At 56.9% G+C, this 27560-nt stretch overlaps 5 protein-coding genes across 8 annotated transcripts in view; 3 read left to right on the top strand and 2 right to left on the bottom strand.

Annotated features, from left to right (window-relative positions):
• Window positions 1–1406: 1406 nt before the first annotated feature.
• MATK (megakaryocyte-associated tyrosine kinase) lies at window positions 1407–8465 on the top strand. 2 transcript variants are annotated; one of them, XM_036315144.1, is made up of 13 exons: window positions 1407–1642; window positions 2951–2988; window positions 3327–3440; window positions 3536–3651; window positions 3732–3951; window positions 4363–4456; window positions 5586–5651; window positions 6675–6774; window positions 6855–6939; window positions 7042–7115; window positions 7238–7433; window positions 7836–7922; window positions 8020–8465. In XM_036315144.1, the coding sequence occupies exons 1-13, from the start codon at window positions 1591–1593 to the stop codon at window positions 8257–8259; spliced, it is 1482 nt and encodes a 493-aa protein (XP_036171037.1). In that variant the 5' UTR covers window positions 1407–1590; the 3' UTR covers window positions 8260–8465. The 2 variants fall into 2 exon arrangements, with proteins under 2 accessions (XP_036171037.1, XP_036171038.1); XM_036315145.1 differs by having other exon boundaries at window positions 1622–1714; window positions 2930–2988; window positions 8020–8259.
• A 3300-nt stretch (window positions 8466–11765) lies between these two features.
• Window positions 11766–13367, top strand: RAX2 (retina and anterior neural fold homeobox 2). The gene is made up of 2 exons (XM_036314736.1): window positions 11766–12111; window positions 12661–13367. Exons 1-2 carry the CDS (start codon window positions 11896–11898, stop codon window positions 12997–12999), a joined length of 555 nt encoding a protein of 184 aa, XP_036170629.1. The 5' UTR covers window positions 11766–11895; the 3' UTR covers window positions 13000–13367.
• Window positions 13368–15622: 2255 nt separating this feature from the next.
• Window positions 15623–17673, bottom strand: MRPL54 (mitochondrial ribosomal protein L54). The gene is made up of 3 exons (XM_036315171.1): window positions 17515–17673; window positions 16594–16759; window positions 15623–15975 (listed from the first exon to the last, which is right to left on the bottom strand). Exons 1-3 carry the CDS (start codon window positions 17630–17632, stop codon window positions 15843–15845), a joined length of 417 nt encoding a protein of 138 aa, XP_036171064.1. The 5' UTR covers window positions 17633–17673; the 3' UTR covers window positions 15623–15842.
• On the top strand, window positions 17631–26201 carry APBA3 (amyloid beta precursor protein binding family A member 3). Its single transcript, XM_036314043.1, is given in 13 exon segments — window positions 17631–17635; window positions 18417–18475; window positions 18478–18513; window positions 19192–19793; window positions 19880–19919; window positions 23167–23312; window positions 23442–23528; window positions 23618–23779; window positions 24117–24296; window positions 24377–24589; window positions 25532–25651; window positions 25740–25880; window positions 25966–26201. Coding segments are annotated over 13 exon segments (1863 nt in total). The 3' UTR covers window positions 26038–26201.
• The window catches only part of TJP3 (tight junction protein 3), a 30724-nt gene continuing 29354 nt past the window's right edge, over window positions 26191–27560 (bottom strand). For 2 of the 3 annotated variants that reach the window (XM_036313691.1, XM_036313689.1), the window contains exons 20-21: window positions 26888–26934; window positions 26191–26519 (exon numbers count right to left, since the gene is read on the bottom strand). In XM_036313691.1, the coding sequence (XP_036169584.1) occupies window positions 26417–26519; window positions 26888–26934 (150 nt within the window). In that variant the 3' untranslated portion in view covers window positions 26191–26416. The remainder of the gene's footprint in view (window positions 26520–26887; window positions 26935–27560) is intronic. The other variant, XM_036313690.1, reaches the window with a different exon arrangement.

Below are 27560 nucleotides of genomic sequence, written 5' to 3'. Positions count from 1 at the left end.
TAACATCCTGGATGCTGTCCTTGCCGAGCAAAGGGAAGGCAGGCCTCCCCCGTGGGGCCTGGGGCCGCAGCAGCAGTCTCTGGTGAGAATCTAATGATGCTGTCGGTTTCTGCTTTGGCTATTTCGATGTTGCATTTCTATTTCTGGCAAGTGATGATGGTTTGCCTTATATGGTGGGTCTTCATCACCTGACAGGATGCCAGGTGCAGGATCCCAGCCCTGTGCTGGTGGCTGGGAGGCAGGGGGTGGGGGTGGGGCAGACCCTGGGACTCTCCCATCGCCGGATCTGTGGAGCCGGGAGCCCTGCTTAGCAGGACTGTTCTCAGAGGCTCCTCTGTGCAAACACTACCACCGCGAATAAATTACACCACCAGGCAGGAGCGGCCCTCCCCCACCCTCTCCTCCTGCCCACTTCCCTCGCTGAGGATAACGGTGTTGCCAGTGGAGGGTTCCTTCTAGAACTTTCCTCTCTGTATGACATAAACAGGATCGTGCTGTTTGCACTGTCACATCCTGGTCCTAGTGGTTTTCAACAATGGTAGATTTTAGCACCTTAATAGTTTCCTAGTTTTTGTGCATAATATTCCATAACATGGATGTTCTGTGACTCTCAGCGGCGGTCCACTATTCCCAGAAACCCCATGATGCCGTGGAGGCATAGCCACTAAGCCGGTGGTTCGCCACCTCGGCTGCACATTAGAATCACCTGGGAATGGAGTTTAAAAAGATGCCCAGGTGATTCTAACGTGCAGCCAAGGTGAGAACCGCCGCACTAAGCCTTTGGGAGTAACGAGGTTAAATAGGGGACCAGGTTATCTGGGAGTCTTGGTTCATCGCTCTCCCAAGATTAGCTTCTTCCAAGTGGACCCCTGCAGTAGAAGGAGCGGTAAGGGGGGCCAGGCGCGGTGCAGGGTCATCCAGGGCTCGCCCAGCTGGCCTGTGAGAGGGCGGTCAGCGCTGCCGGGCCCCACAGAGGAAGAAGTGGAGGCCGGGATAGGGGCAGTCCTGCCTCCGGCACAGCGGGTTGGCCCCTCAGGCCCCACCGTGATTCTCCAAAGCGGGGCTGCTCCACCTGCGGCCTCTGAGCCGCAGGACATCTTTCCCTCTGGCTCCAATGTTCCCGTAATGATGATGACGACCATCGCGGTACAGCGGTGGACATATTTGGAGCGCTGTCTCTGCGCCAGGCACCAGCAGCCCTTGACAGCGACAGGTAATTCATTCAAGGGGCCTCCGCAGGCGGAAGAGGTGACGGAGGGCGTTGGAGTCGCGGAGTTGCTTACCTCCCGGACACGCAGCTCACTCACGCACCCCCTTCCCCGCGCGCTGCGGCACCTGCTCCAAGCTCCAAGGCCTGTGCCTTCCGGGATGGGGGCGGGGTGGGAGGGGAGGTGCGCGCCCCGCGGCTTCAGGCCAGGAAGCGGTGTGGAGCGGGCGGCCGCCTCCAGTCCCCGCCCGGGCCAGCGGGAGGGGCCGCCGGCGGCGCGCGGAGCCGAGCGTAGGACGAGCGGCCGGCGCTAGGACCCGCGGGGGCCGCCCAGGCCGCAGTCTCCGGCTCCCCCCACCCCAGCCCACCTCACCCCGCCCAAAATGAGGAAACGGAGGAACTTGTTCCAAGTTGTGCTGCCAGGGCCGCCTGGGGGTGCGCAGCCAGGGCGCCGGGGCCTTCGTGGGGGCGGGGGCGGGGCGCGGCCCGGAGACTCCCTCTGAGCAGGTGAGCGGGCGGCGGGGATGTGGGGTGAGACCGCGGGGTATGGAGGGCTCCCGGGAGGCCTGGGCGTGCACCCCAGGGACCGGTGCGGTGTGCGCGTCCGGGGCGCGTGGCGGGTCGGGGCTGGGGCGGCGGTGGTCAGAGGCGATCCGGGGCGGGAGCAGGGTATTTTCCTGGGTGTAGGGGGTGCGCGTCGGGGAGCCCCTGGTGTGTGTATCCGCGCGTCCACGTGGAGGGATGTGCGCGTGTGACAGATGCGTGTGCACGGCCTTGCGTGTAGCTCTGTCCGGGTGGCCCAACGTGCGGCGCCCAGGTGTTCAAGTGTGTGTGTTTGGGGGTGGGGAGGGGCGGGAGGGAGACACAGATACGTTTCCAGATGTCTGAGCACCTGTGTGTGTGTGTACACCTGTCTCTAGGGGGGACGTGCCCTTGCTTGCGTACCTGCGGGTCTGTGGGTACCTGTGTCCACCTGTGTCCAAGCCTGGTGTGTTTCTCTGTGTGCTTGTGTGTACATGGACCAGTATGTGTGTGAGTACATGTAGGGCTGGGTATTTACGGGGTTGCACACTGGAGGAGCAGAGACTTACCCTGGAACCCGCCCCCACGGGCCCAGCCACCTGTGGTGGGGTCGATGGGGGAGGTAGGGGTGGGAAAATCCTCACCCAAGCAGCAATGAGGGACTGGCGGTGGGGTAGAGGGATTAGAGAGGTCCAGCTGGCCAGCCCCGCGAGCTCAGCAGGGCTGCACTGTCCCACTGTAGGGTCAGAGTTTCTTGGCAATGACCTTGAATCATTCCGTATTTCCCTGCCCTGCTCTTCCAGAAAAGAGGAAGAACCAGGCGTGATGAGGTGGCACTGAGCTCCCCAGGCGCCTGTGGGCTGTGGGGGCCTGAACCAGGCGTGTCCCTCTGCCCCGGCCTGTGGCCACTTGCTCTGTGCCCATGTTGGTCCTCAGTTTCCTTTGGGAACAATGGTAGGGCTAGGCTCCCCGATTTCGTCACTGATGTTTAATGGCTTTGACTCAGCTAAGGAACGACCCTCCGACCCTCCGTAAAGACCACCTTCCCAGAGGGGCCTGGAGAACCAGTATTTATAACCCCCCCACCCCCATGCCTCTGGCTGTTGCCTCCACCCGGCCTGGCTGGCAGTGGTAGTGATGGCCCCCGAGCCCCAGCCTGGCTTGCATCTGCCCTCCAGCTGGTCTCTGCCCCCTCTCCAGGTGAACCCTGGCTTTCTCCAGGCCTGGCACTCCGGCCCATCTCAGTCAGGATGCCCACAGTGAGTACTCCCAACCTGGATGCCTGTATCCCTGGCCCTTGCTCAGCTCAGTCCAAGTCCACAGGCCCTCAACTCCATGGGGAGGGAGGATGTACTCTGACCCACGCCCCCTTGAGCTGATGTCTTCCGGCTTTGCTGTCATTTGGTGTTGCATTTCCTTCACCTTTTCTTTCTGACCTGTCCTGGGTGCCCTCTGTTTGTGACTAATATATCTCTGCTGGCTGCTCCCCTGTCTTATCTCCTCTTCTCCCTCTCTCTCCGCTCTCAATCCAATCTTCCTCTCCCTGGGGCATCTCCTTCATGTCACCTTGGCCCTCTTCCCTGTGCCTCCCACCCAGAGGCGCTGGGCCCCAGGCACCCAATGCATCACCAAGTGTGAGCACACGCGCCCGAAGCCTGGAGAGCTGGCCTTCCACAAGGGCGACATGGTCACCATCCTGGAGGCTTGTGAGGTGAGCCGTGGCCAGAGGGCCTGGAGATAGGTCTCAGTCAGGAACGCCCCCATACTCCTCCCCCTGATACCGACCCCTGTCTCCCTCCCTGGCAGAGCAAGAGCTGGTACCGAGCCAAGCACCACGCCAGCGGGCAGGAGGGGCTGCTGGCGGCGGGTGCGCTGCGGGAGCGGGAGGCCCTCTCAGCGGATCCCAAGCTCAGCCTCATGCCGTGAGTGGTGGGGTTGGCCCAGGGATGAGGGATCCAGAGGGCCCGGCCGCCCGGCCCAACCCGCCCTCCTGCCACTGCAGGTGGTTCCACGGAAAGATCTCGGGCCAGGAGGCGGTGCAGCTGCTGCAGCCGCCCGAGGATGGGCTGTTCTTGGTGCGGGAGTCGGTGCGGCATCCCGGGGACTACGTGCTGTGCGTGAGCTTCCACCGCGACGTCATCCACTACCGTGTTCTGCACCGAGATGGCCACCTGACCATCGACGAGACCATCTGCTTTTGCAACCTCATGGATATGGTAGAGGTGCAGCTCGGACAGGAGTCGCGTGTTCCCCAGGCCCTGCCCCATCCCAGCAGCTGGATGGACAGGGGGACCCCCAGAGCCACATGCTCCCCAATGCAAGAAGAAGCTGGTCCTCATGGACCACCAGCCATATAGGTGGTCTGAGCTCTCTGGGTTCCAATTCCAGGGACTGGATGGCTCCTCCAGAGACACCGCTGCCATCCTCCCCTCCGCGCTAGCTTGCATCTTTCCTATCCCCATGGAAACCAGCCCAACACATCATGTGGGAACCAAACCCCTCTCCTCATCGGCTCAGGCCCACCCTACCCAGAGCCCACCCCCAGGAAGGGAACAGGATGAGGGATGCCCCTTGGCACATGCTGGTCCCTGGGGTTGGACTCACAGCCACCTCTGCCCCACCCCACCCTGCAGCATTACAGCAAGGACAAGGGGGCCATCTGCACGAAACTCGTGAAACCCAAGAGGAAGCAGGGGGCTAAGTCGGCGGAGGAAGAGCTGGCCAAGGGTAGGGGCCTGCGCCCGCTCTGCCCATGTGGAGTGGGTTTCCACATCTGCTGCTTCTCCCACGTCCCCATCATCTGCCCTGTCACTTGAGCCAGAAACCTGGCCCAAACCTCAACCCGCCTGCCCTCCCACATTCCCCTCATGCCCCCTCCTGGCCTCTCAGAGCCTCCCATCAGGCCACCTCCTTCCAGGGGGGCAGTCCCCGCTTCCTCCTGCCCCCTGCCCCTCTGGTCCCAAAGGCAACTTTCTACCTGCAAGCCCACCCACATCGCTCCCCTGCTTAAAGGCCGGAGGCCCCGCAGCCCCACCGCCTTCCAGAACCTCCCCTTGTGGCTGAGCCTTCTTTCCTACTTCATCTACAGGGCTCCTCCTCCATTCACAAGCCCTCTTGGTTGTGACTCATTTCCTCTCATGCCTCCGTGCTGTTGTGCATTCTGTTCCCTTCAGCTGAAATGCTTTTCCAGCTTCTGTGTAGTGAAATCATCCATACCCAAGTCCCAAAGCAAAGGCCCCCAGCTACAGCCACCCCTAGTCTTTTGAACCTCATGATCATGGCTGTCTCCTTGGAAGCATGTATTTCTCCTGGGGACATCTTGGGGACGGCACGCGGGTGGAGGGTGGTGTCGCCACGCCCGATCGTGCCTAAGGGCTCCTGATTTGGGTGGGGAGGAGGCCTGCATTAGAGAAGGAGAACACTGGCCTGAGACAAGAGGTCAGGGAGGCCAGAGCACAGATTATGACTTAGAGCACAGGAATCTTTCTAAGATTCCAGAAGCTTTACTGTTCTCCGTGTCTATTGCATTTTTGCTCTGTGTGTGTGTCCCTGGGAGGCCAGAGGTTAAGAACCGTAAAGGGACCAGCCCTTGTGGTATTTAAAGGGACACAGTCTCCAGGTAGGAGAGACGGGCAGCCCTGAAGGGTAGGCTCTGTTGCCTTTGACCACAGAACTGGTATCAGGAATGGGGTGTGTCAGCCATGCCCTTTGGACCATTACTGGGAATAGCAGCCACCCAAATGTGTGCCCACAGCTGGGTGCTGTGGGGGACACCATCTGGTCTCCCCAGGTGGCGCCCCCGAGGGGAGGGGCTGGGGAAGCCTGTTGCCTCTCTGACCGGGTCTTGGCCCCACAGCTGGCTGGTTACTGGACCTGCAGTATTTGACCTTGGGAGCGCAAATCGGAGAGGGGGAGTTTGGAGGTGAGTAGGGCGTGGCCTGGCGAGCTGAAGGAAGGTGGGGGTTCACGTTTTGGAGTCACAGACATGAATTCACATCCAGATTTACTACCTACTTGCTGGGCAGCTGAAGACAAACCACTCCTCTCAGAGTCTCTTTCCTCCTCTGTGAAGGGGGGCTGACAACAGCTGTTGTGAAGTAAATACTCAGGCAGACACCCAGCGAGTGCGAGTCCCTCACACCTCCACCTCGTGCACATGCTGGTCCTGTGCTTGGAATGCCATTCCCTGAAGTGATTATTCTGGAAGGTTCTAGGGCAGTGGTGGCAAACCTATGACATGCATGTCAGAGGTGACACGCGAACTCATTTTTTTGGTTGATTTTTCTTTGTTAAATGGCATTTAAATATATAAAATAAATATCAAAAATATAAGTCTTTGTTTTACTCTGGTTGCAAATATCAAAAAATTTCTGTATGTGACATGGCCCCAGAGTTAAGTTATGGTTTTTCAAAATGCTGACACGCCGAGCTCAAAAGGTTCGCCATCACTGTTCTAGGGCTTAGGTCAGGGACCTATGGGCTTTCTCTGTAAAGGGCCGAAGTGCAAATATTTTTGGCTTTACAGGCCAGTCTGTCACATCTGCTCAGCTCTGCATTTGTAGCAGGAAAGCCGCCCCAGATGATAGGTAAACCAACAGGAGTGCCTGTGTGCCAATAAAACTTTATTTGTAGACACTGAATTTCCCCCCCGATAATTTTCATGTGTCATGGAATAACATTGTTTTGAACTATTTGAGAATATAAAAACAAACAAGAATATAAAAAGCATTCTGAGCTCATGGTCCTTGCAAAAACACACGATGGGACTGGATTTGGCCCTCGGGACAGAGTTTGCAGACCCCTAGATTCTCTTTGCTCAGGGTTTAGGGGTTCGGAGCTGGTACTGCCGAGTGGGTTTCCAGGCCTGGGGCCTGAGCTGTGTTGGTGCACATGGGGGTCAATGTGAGAGGGTGTGTCCCTTTGTCTGTCTCCGTCCCACCCCCAGCCGTCCTGCAGGGCGAGTACCTGGGCCAGAAGGTGGCTGTGAAGAACATCAAGTGTGATGTGACAGCCCAGGCCTTCCTGGATGAGACAGCAGTCATGACGTGAGTCCCTGGTGGGGGTTAGGCACCCTGGGGGTGGGGGTTCCAGCCGCGCCTTCACCCCCTCTTCTGTCTCCCCACAGGAAGATGCAGCATAAGAACCTGGTGCGTCTGCTGGGCGTGATCCTGCACCAGGGACTCTACATCGTCATGGAGCACGTGAGCAAGGTACGGTGGGGCCGAGTGCAGGTGGGGGTGCAGGTGGGACTTGGAGAGGCAGCCAAGAAGCCTCGAACCCGAGCCCCGTGTCTCCCTCCCCTCCCCACCCAGGGCAACCTGGTGAACTTTCTACGAACTCGGGGCCGGGCCCTTGTGAACACCCCCCAGCTCCTGCAGTTTTCCCTGTGAGTGGGGCCCCGGTGGGTGGGAAAGGGGCTTTCCAAGGCCAAGGAGAAACGCAGGAAGGAGCCTGGCCTTGGGGGTGTTTGACCTGCTCACTGGAGCCCCTGTGCCCCCCCGCCCCCAGGCACGTGGCCGAGGGCATGGAGTACCTGGAGAGCAAGAAGCTGGTGCATCGAGACCTTGCTGCCCGCAACATCCTCATCTCTGAGGACCTCGTGGCCAAGGTCAGCGACTTTGGCCTGGTCAAGGCTGAGAGGAAGGGGCTGGACTCCAGCCGACTGCCCGTCAAGTGGACAGCGCCTGAGGCACTCAAACATGGGGTGAGCGCCCCTCTGTCCCCAGGGACCTGGGAGCCCCAGCTCCACAGTGTGACCCTGGGCACGTGTCTTGGCCTCTGAACCTCCAAGGCAAATGACTCTGCCTCCCCAGTGAGTACGTGGTCCATCGTTGTTCTTTTTAGTTTCCATCTGGTCTCTCCTGTGTGTGACCCTGTCTGGGCCTGTTTCTCCATTTCTGGGCTCAGTGCTGAGGGCAAAGAACCAGCCCCCTCCCTGCACCACATCTGAGCTGCACTTGGTCAAAGGGGCAAGGACTCAGGGAATGGAGTCTGTTAGGAAGAGACCAGAGAGTGCAGGCCAACCCAGGGGGACTTCCTGGAAGAATCGGGGACTGGAGCGGAAACCTTGAAGGGTCCCTCCTCACCCTGGTCTTGGACCCCACAGAAATTCTCCAGCAAGTCCGATGTCTGGAGTTTCGGGGTGCTGCTATGGGAGGTCTTCTCATATGGCCGGGCTCCATACCCCAAGATGGTGAGCATGGCCTGGGTGGGGGAGGCACTGGGTTCCATGTGGGTCTGGGGCCACAGCCCTGAACCCCAGCCCACACTGCTGTGCCCTCTGCCCACAGTCGCTGAAGGAGGTGACAGAGGCTGTGGAGAAGGGGTACCGCATGGAGCCCCCTGAGGGCTGCCCAGGCCCTGTCCACACCCTCATGAACAGCTGCTGGGAGGCGGAGCCTACCCGCCGGCCAACCTTCCGAAAACTGGCCGAGAAGCTGGCCCGGGAGCTGCGCAGCGCGGGCGCCACTGGCCATGTTGAAGGACAGGACGCTGATGGCTCCACCTTGCCCCGCAGCCAAGAGCCTTGACCCTGCCTGGTGGGGCCATGGCCCCAGAGGACAGAGTGGGGGGCTCAGGGTGGGGACACCGGCCGGGCCTCAGTAGGCTTGGGCCAGCAAGCCGCCCACCTGGCTTACAGCACAGAAGCAGGCCCTTGTGGGGGGCTTGGGGCAGTCCCTGGATACCACAGACCCAGGAGAAGGATTGGTGCCTCGATAAAGACTGGTTCCAAGAACTGTGGGCCTCTGAGTCTCTCTCTGCGACCCGCAACGTCTTCTCGGCCCAGGGGGTCCACACTGCCCCCCATCACTCAGCTCAGGACAGTCCACCTGCCAGTCGTCTGCCCACTGAGGGGTCTGCCCAGCTATGACCCACTGGCAGCCACTGTGGGGACACAGACCCCTGGGACGGAGCCAGGAGACTCTCCAGGCCAGAGGTCACAGCCTCCCCGTGGACTCACTTGCCATCACCCACAGGTCCCCACTATGGTCCATCTGTGGGTGCCGTATTCAGCCCTCAGGGTCTCGGGCTCCAAGGATCATGGGAGACTTTCCCCCAGAGCAGGTGTATAGGAGCCACGGCAGCTGTGTCCCCCGGGGATGCTCCGGTGTGACCACCCACTTCCTCCAGCTGTCGCAGCCCAACAGTCTGACCCAGTGACCTGGAGACTCAAGAAAACCCAGCTGAGCAGCCTGTCCAGAGGCCCTCCCCATCCTGTCCTCTCTGGTGACGGGGGCTGGGCCCTGGGCTTGCGCCCCAGGTTCATATCTTGATGTGCCCCTTAGCTGTGTGGCCCCGGCAGGCCAACTGGGGGGGGGGGGGTTGGGCCCCACCTATGATCAGGCATCTTGGGGGGGCAGGTGTTGTAAGGACCCAGAGTGGGGAGAAAGTGAGGGCTGAGTGCACACAGCTGGTGCTCAGTTATTGCTGTGACTGTCCCCTACCCCATCTCAGCTGACATTCCCATCCAGACAGCCTCTAGGGCTGGCAGGGTCTGGGGACAGGCTGGATGCTATCCCACCCCAGGACCCCCCAAGCTGGAGAGGGAACACTAGGCCCAGTATGCCCTCTCACCTAAGCTGACCACCCCACCTGAGCCAGGAAAGTGCCCAAAGTTACACTGATCCCCTGAGGTGCCCCCTGAAGCCCAGCCCACCTTCTGGCCTCAGTTTCCCCACCAGCACCTGAAAGGGTTCAGCGATTCTTCCTGAGGGAGAAATAAAGGGTGGGAGGCTGAAGAGGCAGAGAGTGGCCTGCGGGTGACACACACACACACACACACACCCTAATCCAGCTGGAGGAGCTGCTAGTCCCTGGCCCTGCCCCACCCCACCCTAATCCCGCCCTCACGCTGACACGGCATCTGCACCTTCAGCCACATCCTGCTCAGTCAAGGAAGCACCTGCACCTGACCGGGATCCCCTCTGCAGCCTCTTAACCAACGGGGCCAAGTAGCTAACTGGGGCCTGAGAACCGAGCAGCTTGTTAACGTTTTAAAGTGATGAAGCCATTAGACCAGTGGTTCTCAGCCTTGGCTGCACATGAGAATCGCCTGGGAATCTTTTTAAAATCCTGATTTCCAGGCCTCGTCCTCCAGAAATTCTGTTTCTTTGTTATGGGGTGGGGCCACAGCATTAGTAACAAAGAAACAGAATTTCCAGAGGATGAGGCCTGGAAATCAGGATTTTAAAAAGATTCCCAGGTGATTCTAATGTGCAGCCAAGGTTGAGAACCACTGCATAAGGGGATTACCTGCCGGCCCCGCAGGCCGGCTCCCCGGCCATCGAGCCCAGAGCCTGACTCCTAGTTGGCCGGCTGAGTCCTGGGAGGGCCGGGAACAGTAGCTCCCCCTCTCGCCCCCCGCCCCCGGCAGCCTGGGCTCACGACCTCTGGGGCCTCTTCGGCCTCCTGATCTCGGCCCTCGCATGAGACACGGAGCCCCAGCCGGCTCCTTCTCTAAGGCCACTGGTCCCTGCAGTGGGACCTGATTCCTCCGGGGACGTCACCCCTTTTCTGGGGCGGGGGGGGGGGGTGCCTGACACTGTCTCTGTCTCCATGTGTGTCTCTCCCTACAAAGCCAATGTTCCAGAAAGATCTCTGCTTTCTCTTGTATTCGCTCCTCAGGCCATCTGAGGGCCTGGGCCTCCACTAAATCCAGCAACCGATTTTCAGGCCTCACCTTGGCCCCCCATTCCCAGACCCCTCCTCCTCGGGGTTTCCAGGGCACCCTTGCCTGAGCCCCCAGGCTTCTTGGATTGGGAGGGCTGGCAACCAGTCTCAGGGTCGTCCCCTGGACCCTGCTCCAGCTCTCAGGCCACCAGTTCTGTGACATCCCCATCCTCCTCCCATCTCCAAAGCAGGGACTCGTCCAAAATACCGTCTGCCTGTGTCCCTTCCCTGCTCCACAACCTCCCATGGCTCCCTGGCACCCTCCCCTTCACACCCATCTTGTCCAGAATTGCAGCCTTGCCCTCATCCCCATTCTGATCACTTTCCTTAAAGAGCAACCCCGTGTAGCCCCCTCCCTGTCCTGCTGGAGTTTTCTCTCTAGACCTCTAGCCACCTGACACTATATTTTACGTTATAGCCGCTGGTCATCTCCCAACTAGGATGTCAGCTCCAAGATCTGTGTCTGTCTTGTTCACTGGTATACAATTAAGTGCTCAATAAATGTTTATTCAAACCTCAAACCCAGCTAAAGGGCCCTTAGGCCAAGCCCTGCTCAGGGTCCAAGGAGCCCCCTAAAGTTGCCTTCACCTTTTGGGACCTCTGCTTCCCCAGCTCCGTTGACATGTGAGTCTAAGGGCCCTCTTCTGCCCCCTCTGGTAAAACCAGGAACAGCAGACACTGCGCACTCACTGCGCGCCCACCACTGTGCGGCGCCCTATCCTTTAATCTCCTCACTGAGTCCCAGTGAGAGCCCAGGGGTAGGCAGGTCCTGGTGTCCATGTTTTACAGCCAGGAAAACAGACCCAGAGGTTGGGAGGCCCTTGCTGCTGTCCTATTGCAAGGGGAGGAGGACCCAGGTCCACAGTGTCCCCTCAACACCTCAACACCAGCCCCTCCCCAGTCCTCCGCCTGCCTGGCCCTCCTCCCTCAGCGGCTCAGCGCAGCCAGATGGAAGGGGCCACCTCAATTAATCACCTTGTACTAATCCTCCCCCCACCCCCAGCGCTGGCTGGGCCCGGCCACTGGGCCTGTGGATACCTGGGCTGAAGAGGGGCTGCTAGGGGTGGTGCGTGCTGAGCAGGTGAGCAAGGCAGGCGTGGGGGGAGCTGGGGGTGCAGGGAGCCCACCAGGCAGAGGACTTGGGGGTGAGGAAGCAGTAGGAGCAGTGTCCCAGCCAGCTTTCCTGGGGGTCTAGACACAGAGGGAGACACACAGAAAGATGAAGACAGAGCGAGAGGAAGTCAGGGAGAGCTCCAAGGGAAAGAGGAAACGAGGTGGGGGACAGAAAAGTCAGAGGAAGTGCAGACAGAGGGAGAAAATGAGATCATCTGAAACCGATAGAACGGATTTAGGACATTGTGAGGGAAGAGCCCCTTCACATCATACTCCACACCCAGCAGGTCCTGGGGGTCCCCTGCCCTCCCAGCTGGCAGTCCCTCCTGCGGCCTCACCACCCTCTGTCCTGCTGTACCACCAGGAGGCGGCGAGGAGGAGCCATGTTCCTGAGCCCTGGTGAGGGGCCTGCGGCTGAGGGTGGGGGGCCGGCCCCCTGTGAGGAGGCCCCCAAGAAGCAGCACCGGAGGAACCGCACCACCTTCACCACGTACCAGCTGCACCAGCTGGAGCGGGCGTTCGAGGCCTCCCACTACCCGGACATTTACAGCCGCGAGGAGCTGGCGGCCAAGGTGCACCTACCGGAGGTGCGGGTGCAGGTGAGGGCAGCCCTCAATGACCCAGGGGGGGAGCCAGAGCCGATAGGGGCCCTCCCAGTGCATGGGATGCCGCCCGGAGGAGGGGATTTGGGCCTGGGGCTATGACATCTGAGTAGGAGTTTGCCTGCTAGAAAGGAGAAGGGGCATCTCTCTAGGCATCCAAACAGCATGCGCAAGGATGTGCAGGGTTAAGTTAGAAGTTTTCCCGTTGAGCGGGGGAGGGGGGTGGAAGGCGAGCCGGAAAACGAAGCTGAGGAAGAGCTTGTGAGCCAAGCTGGCACTTCCTGATCGAAGGCCAGGGAAGACCGGAGGGGCCTGATTAAAGAGAACGGGGAGGAGGAATGAGGTTCAGAACAGACTTAGGTGATGTGATGGGGCCGTGAGGCAGGGCCTCTTCTCTCCGGACAGCCCTGAAGCAGAATAAAAAACATGGCCCTGCAGCAGGGAGGGAGTCAGGTCCCACAGCAGGCAGAACCTGCGAGGCTCGGAGGCCCGGGAGGGACGCCTCCCCACTGCTCTGGGCTGGAAGCACCCTCTTGCTGCTTCCAGGTGTGGTTCCAGAACCGTCGGGCCAAGTGGCGGCGCCAGGAGCGTCTGGAGTCCGGCTCTGGGGCTGTGGCAGCCTCGAGGCTCCCCGGGGCCCCAGCACTGCCCTTTGCCCGCCCTCCAACCATTCCACTGCCTCTGGAGCCCTGGCTGGGCCCCGGGCCCCCTACCAGGCCAGGCCTCACTCACCTCCTGGGCCCAGCCCCAGGGCTGCAGGCATCCTTCGGGCCTCACGCCTTTGGTCCGGCCTTCATGGAAGGCTTCACTCTGGAGGAGGCATCCATTCGGTTTCTGGCCAAGGAGCACGCACAGGCTCTGGACAGGGCCTGGCCATCGGCTTGAGCCTGGTGCCGACCAGTCTCCCTCTTCGGCCAGTCCCGAGGGCCTGGGGTGACAGATCTCGGCCAAGGTCACGGAGCAGCCCACCAGCAGGCCGGTCTATCAATGAGGAAGGAGGCTGCCCATCCCCACCCTCCGTCTGTGGCCACCATGCCAGGTCCGCACCCCGCCGCACCCTGCCTTTCCGGGAGACTGGATAGGAGGCGGCCATAGGACTTTCAGGCCAGGGAGGCGAGGCGGGTTCTGGGTGGCCTCGAGGGCATCTCTGCCCCTCCTTGGGCCTCAGCGGCCCGTCTAAGGGAGGTGTGTGGGTGGGTGGATTCGGAGACTCTGAGACTGTAAGGCTGGAATCGGGAGCCACCAGGACCTGAATTCTTCGTCACTGAATCTAAAACCCTGCTAATCTTTCACCAGCAGAGCCACCCAGCTCTCAGGGCCTCCCTCTCCGAGAAATAACTAACAGCAGAGCAGCTCATGCCCAGCTGCTTCCTTTCACGGTGTGCTCCTGGCCCGAGCCCCTCAGGTGAGGGTCAGCCCCATTTTACAGGGGGGTAACTGAGATGGGAAGCCAGTTCCCTGAGGCCACAAAGCCGAGAGGGACTCACGCATTGCCTGACTCCACTGCCCCAGGCATCACTGGGTCCCTGCTGGCTTTGGAAGCAGTTGGACCCAGGCCGGGCCTAAGAGAGAACTAGGCTGAGGCTAGGCAAATACTGTCCATCCTTATCCTTGTTCCCTCCATGATTCAGAGTGTGGCTTATGTCCCCATTGACCAGAGACCCTGTTACATCTCCCAGCCCAGCGAGGGTGGGATGGGGCACTGGTGGGCCAGCATTTGTTCTGTCAACTCACTTCACTAATTCATCCATCCGTTCATCCAGTAAGCAATAGGGCCCTCGGTTTGGCTCAGTGGATAGAGCATTGGCCCGAGGACTAAAGGGTCCCGGGTTTGATTCTGGTCAAGGGCATGTACCTTGGTTGTAGGCTTGATCCCTGGCCCCGGTCAGGGCCTGTTTGGGAGGCAACCAAGCGATGTGTCTCTCTGTCTTTCCCCCATCCTTCCACTCTCTCTAAAAATCAATGGAAAAATATCTTCAAAAAATATTCTAGGGTGAGGATTAATGACAACAGCAACAACAACAACAAAAATCCAGTAAGCGATAGGGACACAACACTAAACAAAACAGATAAAAATTCCTGTCCTAATGAGCCACTCCAGTGGGAGAGACAAGATGCACAATTAAAAAATAAATAAAACATGAAACGCCAGCTGGTGGTAAATGCTAGGGAGGACAACACTGGGAAGGGCAAACGGAGTGGCAGGTGCTGCAGTTTAATATGGTGGTGAAGGAGGGCTCATGGAGGTGAACTCAGAGCACACACTGGAGGAGGTGAAGGAGGGAGCCATGGGGACACCTGGGGGAGAGCGACCCAGGCAACAGGCATAGCAAGTGCAAAGGCACTGGGGCAGAACCCAGAGGGGTATTGGAAGAGCATCGAGGAGCCTCTGTGCCACATGGAGCAGAGTGAGAGTGAGAGGGAGGTGAGGGCAGGGAGGCGATGGGGGCAGGGCAGGCAGGGCCTATGGAAGTTACAGCTTTGATTTTACCCTAAGGGTGAGTCATGGGAGTGTTGGGATAAGCCGCATGCCCAGGGCGGGCCACCTGGGAGGGTAGGTTTTCAATAATCCCCTTGGCAAAGTCCTCCCAAGCTGATAAAGGCTCCTTTTCCTGGGACCAGGCAGAATTAGCTGTGGGGACCCCACCCTCCCCAGCCAGCATGTGGACCCAGAGGCTGAGGGTGGTGCCAACCCTCCAACCCCATCTCTGAAGGAGAGGTTGAGGCCACAGCAGGGAGGGTGGGACCTCACAGGTACTGCTTAGTGGATTCCCGCCCCCACCTCCTCCAATCTGGTGGGCACGGGCCTCATCCCCTGGACCCTGTCTTGGAGATCCAGCCCTCACAGCCAGGCAGGGCAGGAGTTAGGGCCACCCAGAGCTGAGGTTCTCACTGGGGCTGTGGATCATGTTCACGTACCCCATGTACACTCCAGGATGGTTGGTAGGCCTGTGTCCCTGGGCTCACGTGAGTGGCCAATGAAGATGACCCCTGTGACCTTGGCAGGAAGGAAAGGGAAAGCCCTTCCATCTGGCAAGGCTCGCTGAACTGGGTAGGAGGGTGTCAGTCAGGAGCCCTGGAGCCACCCCTGCCCTAGAGACCTACCTACTGGGGGTCAAATGGACACAGAGGGAGAAGAGAGCCACACAGCTGAGTATGGAAGCATCTGGATCCAACCATGCCTGAAGCGAACCCTACCCCTGGGCAGTTCAGTTCCCGAAGCTGAAAATTCTGTTCTGCTGCACACCGCTTGAGTCAGGTTTGAATCCCTTGCAACCAAGAGAAGTCTTGGTAAAAAAACCTCCCACTTGAGGGATTGAGGCTTCCTGGGCAGTGCTAGAATTCCAGGAATCAGGCTAAGAAGCCCAGTGAAGCCTGGAGGCGAAGATGGACCTACACAAGCCCAGCCAATGACTAGGAACCACTGTGTCTGAGGAGGTGCCCACCTCCCTGCCACACGCTCCACTTCCCAATGGCCCAACATCACACAGCACTGAGTAGCATCCAGGACCTGCCAATGACAACCCCCCAAGAGGTCTTTATTGGTCCCCATGGCCATGACCCAGCTTCACTGTGGAGGCCACAAAGAACACAGGTAAGCAAAAGTCTGTTTTCTCCAGGAAAAGTCTTTCATGGGGCAGGATGGGGAGGTGTTGTGCCCCTCTGGGGTCCTCCTCGGGGGCCTGGCGAGGTCCTTGGTGAGTCAGGGTGCTTCAGTCCCTCCTCCACTAAAACTTTCGGTTCTTGCTCAGCCGGTTGTGGCGCCAGATATTGTGTTTCCGCAGCAGCCGCCAGTACTCCCAGGACTCAGGGTCCAGCTCCTCCAGCTTCTTGGGGGGGCCCACATTCATCTGGAACAGCCTGATGGGGTACGGGCAGGAATCAGGGCTGCCCAACAGCCATCCACAACTCCTGGGCCCCAGATACCTTGGGCAGAGGCAATGCCGAGGCACTGGCAGATCTGGGTCCCTGGGCTGTGATCTCAGGGTGCTCCCTCACCTTCCCTGAGCCAGGTTTCTGGCTGTGGAACAAGGGGGCACCTCCATCCCAATAGTGCTGATGTCTGAGGTGGGCACATGCCAAGTCTTCTCCTGCCTCCTGGCCACTGTCCATGCTGTGCACCTGTAATGCCTCCCCTCCCACTCAACCTTTCTGCACCTTCCCCAGCTTTAAGGATCAGCAACTGTCAGTGGTTTCCATGCTCTGCTAATGATCTCAAGGCTAAGTGCAAAACTGAAATCCCTGCAGCCCCCAGGCCCTGGCAGGACTGGGTTCCATGACCTCCCTGCCCTATCTACCCCTGCTCTCCACCTTGTCCCTAAAAACCAGGTACAATACTGCCCCAGGGCCTTTGCACTGGCTGTTCCCTTGCACCCACTCAGGTCTTCACTCATGCATTGCCTCCCGAGGGAAGTCCTCCCCAAAACCTCAGATCTGATCAGGCAGGCTCCTCCTCACTTTCCAGCCTGGCCCACTCACCACTCGGGGTACTCGGCATCCGGCTTCAAGACCACGTCCTGGCCCTCCTTGTAGATGTTAACACCCATGGCATGCGTGGTGAGCCGGACAGGGTCTGTGCACACCTCTGGGTCCTTCAGGACATCACTGACCACACCGCTTTTGCCGCCTTTGCCCCCCTTAAGGACTGGAGTGGGGAGGAGGTAAGAGTTCAGCCCGGTTCAGCCCAGCGCCACCCTTTGGAGGCCAGCCTTCCTTCCCTGTCCCTAGTCTCTCAGGGTGGCCCCAGGCCCTGGCTGGCCCCTGTCTACAGCACTCAAATGATTTTTAAGTTGGACATGGATACTGCAGTAAATAACAATGATGCTCCGAGTGACCAAGTCACTCCTTTTCAATTCTGTTTTGATTCTTTCTGTTTATCTCACAAAGAAAGTGCTGCTACGTCTCTTTAAGACCTAACATATATTTGGCAATTCCTTCTTTCAACAAAGATCAGGCATGGTGGTATCCAGCTAAAATTCAAATAACTTTGTTTTGGTTTTGCTTAAGTGGTCAATACTTGGACTCCTCGAATTTCTGGTGATGACATGCAAAGGGTCACACAGTCATTTAGGGGAAGAAACAGGATTGGGAAGCAAGTTCCTGACCTTACCCCACCTCCCCCGCTCCCCAAGAAAACAAACCCACGCCTGCGCAGTGAAGCGCGTCTGCTCCACGTAAGTCACACGGCCGTCCCTGGCTGCTCAGCTTCAGGCTGGTGCCTGCTCAGAGTCCAACTGAGCCCTACGTCCCTCAAACTGCGCCTGCGCGTAAAACCTAGCGGCAGGCCACTTCCCGCGGGTGCCTTGATTCTAAGAACCACCTCCCCAACCAGCGCCTGCGCAATGCAAATTACCCAATGTCCTCACTGTTCCCATTTTGGTCTCTCTTAACCCAGCTCACCTGGTTTCTTGGCATAATCCCGGACGAGGAGTCTTCCAGGAGCGGCGGGGTCCGGGAGCTCCCGAGGCCGCCAGCCAGCCCAGGTCCGCGTAGCCCCGAATAAGCGTCTGGCCGCCATGACGTACGCCGGCTGCCTGCACGTACACGTTTTTTGAGACGTCAGCAGCCACAGGGTGCTTGAGCGATAGAGGCTCCTAGAGATTCCTGGGAAATGTAGTATTTCAGCCTAAGACTTAAGTTCTTTGATATATTACTGTATGAGGCGATTTTAAAGGGGTGTTTCATTGACTTCTTGCCCTTCTTCGGTTATTTACTTTAAAGATCACACCTTATACATTCCTGATTCTATTCAATGCGCAAATACCCAAAGCCTAAAGGTCTATTAGATAGTAACAGGTTCATATTCCAGCCCAATTGTTAAATCCTTAACCGGCTTGATTTTGTTTAATCCTCACAATTACGAGATATTACCTCTCCTATTATTATTACCAATTTAGAACTGAGGAAACTAAAAATTAAAAAAAAAGATAAATATAATTGGGAAAACCAAGGTTCAGGGAGGAAACGTTAAGCCAAGGTGCGTCATTCAGCCTCCCTACTGTGAGCCAAATGGGAAGTCTGTATACAATTGGGTCCCCATGCTACTTCCGCTGTCTCTCGGATCTAGAGTCTAAAGAGACCATCTCTCATTCTCTGTTAGTATTTTCCAGTCTCATATCTTCCCATAGGTCATCCCTTGGAATAACGACCACAGTCGTAGGAAACCGATAGCGATTATTAACCCCATTTTGCAGTTAAGGAAACAGGCCCAGAGGCCAGCCCCGATTCCCACGCTACGTAAACGGAGGCTTGGGATTCGAACTTGCAGTTCTGATACCTGGCGCCCCCGCGCGGCGAGGTAGGCTGGAAGAACTACATTTCCCAGCAGGCTCCGCAAGGGAGCGCATGCCCAGTAGGCCGGGAAAGCGGGGCGATCTGCCGGCGCCCTGACCAGGAAAGGTGAGCGTCGGGCCGCTGGGAAGACCCTGGCGGCCTGGGATGTGGGGCCGCTGCGGGTGAGGCCGCCTCGGTTTGCGAAGTGAGTGTCTTGGAGGGGCAGAGCGGGGCCTGGGGCCGACGCCTGCGGCTACGGGTCTGAAGCCATGAATCTTGGGTCTGCATAAGGATTGGGTTCTTAGTTTTAGACTCAGACCGGATCTGAGGTCCGGGTCTTAGTCTGCGGGTCCATCTTGAGCGCGGCATTGGAGGTTTTGAGATTAGGGTCGGCTTTCTGGTGTCTTGGGTCTCCAGTTTTCAGTCTGAGGTCCTGGGCCTAAGTCTTGGGTTGGGTTTTTGAGTCCAGGATCCCTGGGACCTGCACCTGTTGGGTCTGTATAGCCAGGGGGTGTATCTCCAGCCTGGGTACCACGTCCCGGGGGAGAAAGACTTAGAAGAGTAAGGGCTGCGGTGAACAGGTTCCACGATGGGGATAAGTCAGGGTTGACACCCGGGATGTCACACTGCCTTACAACTGCTCATTCTGTGCCTCAGTTTCCTCATCTGGAAAATGGGAATCATAACAGACCCTACATTGCAGGATATGGTGGGATTAAATTATGTGTTATATATAAACAGCCCCCAGCTAACACCTAGCACCAAGTTGGTACCCAGGAAATCTCATCTTTGAATCTCTTTCAGATGCTGGCCTGAGCCTGGATCCAGGCCTTGAATTCCTGACAACTCCCCCACTCCCTTCAGGGCCTCTGGCCATGGACTTGGAGGAGCCCAGGGACACACATGCGCCCTCTCAGGACCACAGTCCTGACTGCCAGTGGGACCCAGTGCCAGGAGGCCCGTGCAGCCTGAGTCAGATGGAACTTGACGGGCCAAACGTTCAGGATCTGGCGCAGCAGTTGGAGGCTCTGCCGGGTGATCTGGTGGGCCTGTCCCCAGATGGACTCCCCTGCCCCCTGCACATTGCCACCGGTCATGGCCTGGCCTCCCAGGACGTGGCTGATGCCCATGGGCTCTTGTCTGCTGAGGCTGGCAGGGACGACCTGCTGAGCCTTTTGCACCTCGAGGAGTGCCCTCCTTCCCAGCCTTGTCCCAAGGAGCCTCCAGACCCTGCTCCTCACCTATTACAGCCCCCTGAGGACCCAGATGGGGATACTGGTTCCCCAGAATGGGCAGAGGGAGCCTGTGCTGAGCAGCATGGCCGCAAGAGCTCAAGCAGCTCCCCGGAACCCTGGCTGGAGACGGTCCCTCTGATTGCTCCTGAAGAGCGGCCTGCCAGAGCCCAGGTAGTGCTTGCCCCAACCCCCAGACCTTCTCTGCTGCCAGGAGCCAAGCCAGGGGGACTCAGTCCTGCTCCTCTTTTATCTTCTAGAGCCCCAAGACCGCGGCTTCATACCCTGCCTTCCAGGAGGGTGAGTGTCCCACCCACCCTGCCCCCAGGAACCTAGGGGTTTCCGAACAGCCTGAATCAGGCTCCTGAAGTCTGACTCAGAGTTTGCCAGTAAGGAGTTGCTTCTAGAGAGGCTCTGAGAATGGTTTTAGGTTGATTCCTGAAGGCCTGAGAGAAGAGAGACAGCTTTGGGAATATTCTAGAATGAGTAGAAGACAGCACGACAGGCTGGGGTATTTGTGGCACTCTGTTCTAGAGCCGGGGTTGGCAAATTACTGTCTGTGGACCAACTCTGGCCCACAACCTGTTCTGGTATGTCTTGTGTGCTACAATGGCTTTTGTATTTGTAAGTGCTTGGAAAACCCAAAAGAAGCGCAGCATTTCTTGACACGTGAAAATAATAATGCAATTCAAGTTTCTGTGTCCACAAATAAAGTTTTATTGGGGCACCATCATATCTATTCGTTTATATATTGTCTGTGGTGGCTTTTGTGTTGCAACAGAGACCACCTGTTCCACAAAATAAAAATAATTTACTGTTTGGCCCTTTGCAGGAAAGTTCGCTAATCCCTGCTCCAAAGGCATGGGAAAGACCAGTTTTGACCATCTGGAATATTCTAGAATTTTCCCCAAAACTATCTGAGGCTCTATGTCAAAAGCAAAGTCTGGTTGTAAAAAGAGGAGATTGTTTAGACCTATAGTTCCAAGAAGGTTCTAGAGTTGGTGGTGGAGTTATAACTCACCTAGGGAGTTCCAGAACTGGGCATTGTGCCTGTGGTTCTAGGTGAGGGGAACCTGGGCTCCTGTGTGTTCTGGAATGATGAACAGAGCTGTATGGTTCTGGTCAGACTGGAAGTTCTAGAACCATAGAGCGAATAGAAAGTCTCTGTGGCTCTAGACCAGTAGGAGATATTCTAGAACTAAGCAGAGCTGCCCAATTCTAGAGGAGTCATCAGAAAGTTCTAGAGGGGTGCCATACAAAATAGTGTGAGCTATATATGACTTGAGGTTTTCTAGTTATGGCTCTGGCTGGGTAGCTCAGTTGGTTAGAGCAGTGGTTCTCAACCTGTGGGTCATGACCCCTTTGTCGGTCGAACGACCCTTTCACAGGGGTCGCCTAAGACCATCCTGCATATCAGATATTTACATTACGATTCATAACAGTAGCAACATGACAGTTATGAAGTAGCAACGAAAATAATTTTATGGTTGGGTCACAACATGAGGAACTGTATTTAAAGGGCCAGAAGGTTGAGAACCACTGGGTTAGAGCATCATCCTGATACTTTGCCAAGATTGTGGATTCAATCCCCAGTTGGCACACGTAAGAATCAACCAATGAATGCATAAATAAGTGGAACAGCAAAATCGTTGTTTCTCTTTTTCTCTCTCAAATCTATAAATTAAAAAAATATATATTTTCAGCCCTAAGCGGTTTGGCTCAGTGGATAGAGCGTCAGCCTGCAGACTGAAAGGTCCCAGGTTCGATTCTGGTCAAGGGCATGTACCTTGGTTGTGGGCACATCCCCAGTAGGGGGTGTGCAGGAGGTAGCTGATCGATGTTTCTCTCTCATCGATGTTTCTAACTCTCTATTCCTCTCCCTTCCTCTCTGTAAAAAAATCAATAAAAAGTATATTTAAAAAATATATATATATATATATATTTTCAAATTAAAAAAATAAACAGGTAAGGTTAATAACTCATTTTAATTAACCCAATGTATTTAAAATAACATTTTAACATAAAATAATTTTTTAAAATTATTTTACTTTTTGTTCATATTAGAGCTAAAATTCAGTGTGCATTTTGTATTTAACAACACATCTCAATCCAGACCCGCCACATTTCAAGTGCATCATGCCCACGTGTGCCCGGTGGCTGTGATATTGGATGATTCAGTTCTGGAACCCAGAGCAGAGTTGTGTGTTGTTCCAGAATGCTTAGATCATGAAGGACAACAGGCAGAGATATCTGTAGTTTAACCTCACACACAGAAGTAGGGTTTGCTTCACTGGGACCTATACCTGTGGTTCTAAAACAAAAAAAAGCAATAGCTATTGGTTAGAACATTCTAGAACTGCAGGCAGAGTGGTTGTCTGGTTTTATGTTGCTCAGGGGATTCTAGAGCCATGGGGGCAAAGCTTTGTGTGCTTCTGGGCTGGTTTGAACCATGCCCAGAGTTGTTTGTTTCTGGATGTTCAAGTAATTCTCAGAATCCGTGAGTGCGTCTGTGGTCATGAATCATTGGGGGGATTCTAGAACCGTAGGAAGAGCTGCCTGTGCTGTGATGATTAAGACATTCTGGAATCATGGAGTGGAAAAGTCTGATTCTGGAGTGATGTAGGTTTCTAGAACCCCTGACAATCCTGCGGTTTGAAACCTCTCGGAGTTCTAGAGACATAACTCAGAGCCATCTGGGCTTGTGGACAGCGTGAGTTTTAGATTTCTGAAGAGTTGCCTCTCCCCGAGTGGGCTGTTCCATGACTGCGGAGTAGAGTTTTCCACCGTTCAGTACGGATAGGGGAGAATTCTAGACTAATGGGTAGAGCTAATTGCCGGCAGATTGATTCAGGGGGAATTCCAGAACCATTGAGTGGAATTGACCACAGTTCTATAGTGTTGCCGGTTTTAGAAATGGGAGTGGGACCATCTGGTTCTAGTCTAATCATGGAATTCTAGAAACATAGTGTGGAGGTTTCTGTTAGCACTAGTGCTGGGGTTTTTGTTGTTTTTATTGATTTGAGAAAGAGGAAGGGAGAGGGAGAGAGAGATAAGACACATCAATGATGAGAGAGAATCATCGATCAGCTGCCTCCTGCACGCCCCCTACCGGGTATCAAGCCCACAACCCGGGTATATGCCCGAACCGGAAATGGAACCTTGACCTCCTGGTTCATAGGTTGACGCTAACCACTGAGCCACGACGGCCAGGCGACCAGTGCTGGTTTTGGATCTAGCTGTGCTGCTGGACTCACAAAAGCCCCTTCCTCTGCCTGGGAATCTTAGACGTGGACAGAGCTGGCTCTAGGGTGCCGGACCACACGGTTCTAGATTTCCGAAGACCAAGCTGCTGGGTGTGTCTCCCGCTGGTGGGATAGTTCTGGGAAAGTGGGCAGACCTGTGTGAGTCAGCAGTACCAAGTCATGAGAGCGTAGATCTCTCTGTGCTTCCAGACTATTCAGACAGCCAGAACCCTGGACCAAACCCATGAGGGTGGACAAGCCTGGCCGGGGCTCTCGGGCTGACCTGCCTCTGCTGTTGCCCTCAGTATCAGGTCCCTGTGACCATGAAGACCTCTGTGATGGTGTCATATTTGGGGCCAAATACCTGGGCTCCACCCAGCTGGTGTCCGAGAGGAACCCGCCCCCCAGCACTCGAATGGCGCAGGCCCAGGAGGCCATGGACCGCGTCAAGGTGAAGCCAGGGGCGGGCAGGAGGGTGGGTGGGCAGGCAGGCTACAGACTAGGTCCTCCAAGGCCCGGGAGCCTGATGGGGCAGAGGCTGGGTCTCTGGGTTCCTCTACCTCCCTCCCCACCCCCACAGGCCCCTGATGGGGAGACCCAGCCCATGACGGAGGTGGACCTCTTCATCTCCACCAAGCGGATCAAGGTTCTGATGGCCGACTCCCAGGTACAGGGCTCAGGCCCCGTCTCTGGTACCTGGGGGGGCTCCACGGAGACCTCCGCAGCCTGCCCAGGCCTGATCTCCCCCACTTCCAGGAGGCCATGATGGACCACGCCCTGCAGACCATCTCCTACATCGCAGACATCGGCAGTGTGCTGGTGATCATGGCCCGCCGGCGACTGGCCCGGCGCCCGGCATCCCAGGCCCATGGCCACCGGCTCTACAAGATGATCTGCCACGTTTTCCACTCGGATGATGTGAGCAGCTGGGCTCCAGTGTCCACCCTCCTGTAAAGCCCACTGCCCTCTCTTGGTCCTCCGTGCTGGCAGGTCCCTCCATCCCTCCAATAGGTCCCACATATTCCCGTTTTTCCCCTAAGATTGGAGGCTGGTGCCGAATCCCGAAACCTTCCCTGCCCCGGGCCTGTCTCCTGATTTCCTAAGACAGTGGCTATTTTCCCAAAATCCTTGTAGGCTGTTTCCTGGGAATCTTGTCCTAGGTGGGTGGGTGGGTTGGACTCTGAAGATGTCAGGGGATTTGGGGGACCAGAAGGAGGGTGGGACACCCCCTGGGAGCTGCTGCCCCTCTCCACAGGCCCAGCTCATTGCTCAGGCCATCGGCCAGGCCTTCGCAGTGGCCTACAGCCAGTTTCTGCGGGAAAGCGGCATTGACCCCAGCCAGGTGGGCACCCAGGCAAGCCAGGGGGCCACGGGCTCCGGCTACCTCCACAATGGGGACCTCGACCACTTCTCCAACAGCGAGAACTGCAAGGAGGTGAGCGAGCGGGTGGGCCACCCCCTTCCTGGCCCCCACCGAGCGGCCCTCATCTCCGTCCCACCCATGTCCTCTCCTAGGTGGTCATCGAGAAGCGCCAGGGTGAGGGCTTGGGCGTGGCCCTGGTGGAGTCAGGCTGGGGATCCTTGCTGCCCACGGCCGTCATTGCCAACCTGCTGCATGGGGGTCCCGCTGAGCGCTCGGGGTCCCTCAGCATCGGGGACCGCCTGACTGCCATCAACGGGACCAGTCTAGTGGGGCTGCCACTGGCCAGTGTCCAAGCTGCCATACGCGTGAGTCCTGGGGGGCAGGGGCCAGAAGGGCTGGCTTAAGGGCCCCAGGCGGCAGGCCTGCCTCTCCATGGATCTGGGAAGGGTACAGAGGTACCTACTCTGGACACGTCCCTGGGACCCAGCCCAGAAGGGACATGGTAGAATCCGACCAGCTCCTATGAGCTTAGGGAAACAGGCTGGGAGAGGGGAAGTCACCCTCCAGGGCGACCTCCCTGGTGCAGGAGCAGGGCCGGAGTACAGGCAGCTAGTGGCAATGCCAGCAGCGTTTCCCGTCGGCCATGAGGCAGCAAGTGTGTTCTTGAGTCTGGAACCTTGTTGCCCAAGGAGGGAAAGCGAGGCTCAGGAATGAGGAGGGACCCGGCCAGGTCAGAAGAGGAGGTCTGACAGTCCACGCAGCATGACACTACGTGCTTGTAACCCTGCCTGGTAGACACTTTAGAACTTGCTTTTGACCATGAGGACACTGAGGCCCAGGAAGTCAGAGAGGTGAGAGGTCACACAGCTCCGACCCCGAGGCCATCCGACTCCTATCTGTGTTCTTAACTGCTTCTTGAGGGGTCTTCTAGAATCTAGAGCAGTGATAGCGAACCCTTTGAGCTCGGCGTGTCAGCATTTTGAAAAACCCTAACTTAACTCTGGTGCCGTGTCACATAGAGAAATTTTTTGATATTTGCAACCATAGTAAAACAAAGACTGATATTTTTGATATTTATTTTATATATTTAAATGCCATTTAACAAAGAAAAATCAACCAAAAAAATGAGTTCGTGTGTCACCTCTGACACGCATGTCATAGGTTCGCCATCACTGATCTAGAGCCTTGACTCCAAATCTCCATTTTCCGGGTGGATAAACTGAGGCCCAGAGGAGGCTGCAACTTGCCAAGAGGTCCAGCAGCCCCCCCGGAAGCCCAGCTAGGCCAACAGCCCCTGTCCTGCACAGGAGGTCAAGTCGCAGACGTTGGTGACCCTCAGCATCGTCCACTGTCCGCCAGTCACCACGGCCATCATTCACCGGCCCCACGCCCGCGAGCAGCTGGGGTTCTGCGTGGAGGACGGCATTGTGAGGCCCCAGCCCCGAGCACTGTGTTGGGGGTGGGCAGCCCCAAGCACGGCCCCCTGAGCATCGTGGCCCCTTCCTGTCCCGTCAGATCTGCAGTCTCCTCCGGGGCGGCATCGCTGAGCGTGGGGGCGTTCGCGTGGGACACCGAATCATCGAGATCAACGGACACAGTGTGGTGGCCACACCGCATGCCCGTGTCATTGAACTGCTCACCGAGGCCCACACGGAGGTGCGTGGGCAGTGGGTGGGACTGGGGGTGCCCTCCCACCAGCCCAGGCCCACCCCAACCCCCCGCCTCCTCTCCCATCCCCCAGGTCCACATCAAGACCATGCCGGCCACCACCTATCGCCTGCTCACAGGCCAGGAGCAGCCTGTATACTTGTGACCAGCCACCCCCCCCCCCCCACCACCACCACTGTGCCTTAGCCCCGCTGGCCCTGGGACTCCAGTCAGCGGCGCCTCCTTGGCTAGCGGGGGCCGCAGAGGATTCTTGGCTCTATATTATTTTCTGATGTAAAAAAAAAAAAAATTAAAAGCTTATGAAATGGATCAGGTCTCGGATCAGGGTGTGTGGGGTTAAGAGCGGAAAGACAGGACTTAACTCTGGCTCCCATGTCCTTCCTGGAAGCCACTAGAAGCCAGTGCTGTGAAAATATTTATTAAAGACCAGGTGGAAAGAGCAGGGTTGGAGGTTCTGTATGGGAAACTGAGTCCGAGCTCCTGGGAGGAAAAGGGAGGGTGACCAGCTGCCACTTGGGAGGGGCTCATACGTCAGTGGCTGGGCCCCAGTCATAGCCATCTTCATCAGAGGACTCCACATGTCGGGCTTGTGTAAACTTTTTCCTCACAGCTTCACGCGCATATGTCCTGGGGGTCAAGAAATAGAATAGAGGCTGCGAATGAGAAGGGAGTGGACTTACCTACCATTAACTGAGGCTGACTGTACTAGGCACACTGGGTGTGGACAGAGATGAGCGAGGCTGGGCATTTGGGGTTGGGTTACTAATGAGCTCCTTCACAGCCGTCACAGCCCCAGCTCCACTGTCCCTCCTTCAGGAAGCCTTCCCGGTCTTCCCAGAGAGAGGATTCCGACTCCCATGGCTCTGACTGTCTTGCTACCAGGACAGGAGCGCCACCAAGGCATAGCCTGGTTCTTGGTCTCCTTCACCACCATCCAAACCCTGAGTCCCAGAGGAAGGGTTGAGGGCCCCAGTCAGGAGTACAGAGGCTCTTACCGAATGCTTTCCTGTCGCCGCTGACCCTGTGGGTGGCAGCTGTCCACCTTGGAAAGGGAGAAAACAGGTTAACCCCCCAAAAGTAGGATACATTGGGATAACCGTCCCCATCCCACTTCCCCACCTTCGCCCAGGCAATGCTACCCACAAGCTTTCTTCTTGCCCCCACCACAAGTCTGCAACTCATCCCCAATTTTATTATTTGTTATTTTTTATATTTTCTTTATTGATTTCAGAAAGGAAGGGAGAGGGCGATTGATAGAGACATCAATGATGAGAGAGAATCATCAATCGGCTGCCTCCTGTATGCTCCCTAATGGGTATCAAGCCGGCAACCCAGGCATGTGCCCTGACCAGGAATCGAACCGTGACCTGGTTCATAGGTTGATGCTCAACCACCAAGCCACACTGGCCAGGCTCATCCCCAGTTTTAAATGAAAAAATAGGCTGGGACAGGGGAAGGCCTTGGCTATCACTAGCCTGTTAGCAAAGGGGGAATTGGGTTTCCCATCTGTAAATGCTTCGGAGGACTACTGTCAGTTTCTAAATGAGTTCGCACATGTGAAGTGCTTAGGATGGTGCCTGCCCCTAAGTAGGCTGCATGGTCGGTTGAGCAGGTTGGGCACTGCACAGCCCCATAGATTTGTACATCTTTCCATTTCCCTAGAGAGGG

Source organism: Myotis myotis, unplaced genomic scaffold (assembly GCF_014108235.1).
Source record: "Myotis myotis isolate mMyoMyo1 unplaced genomic scaffold, mMyoMyo1.p scaffold_m19_p_6, whole genome shotgun sequence".
NCBI classification, from domain to species: domain Eukaryota; kingdom Metazoa; phylum Chordata; class Mammalia; order Chiroptera; family Vespertilionidae; genus Myotis; species Myotis myotis.
Note: the sequence above shows the minus strand (reverse complement) of the source record. Positions and strands in the feature narration are given on the sequence as shown.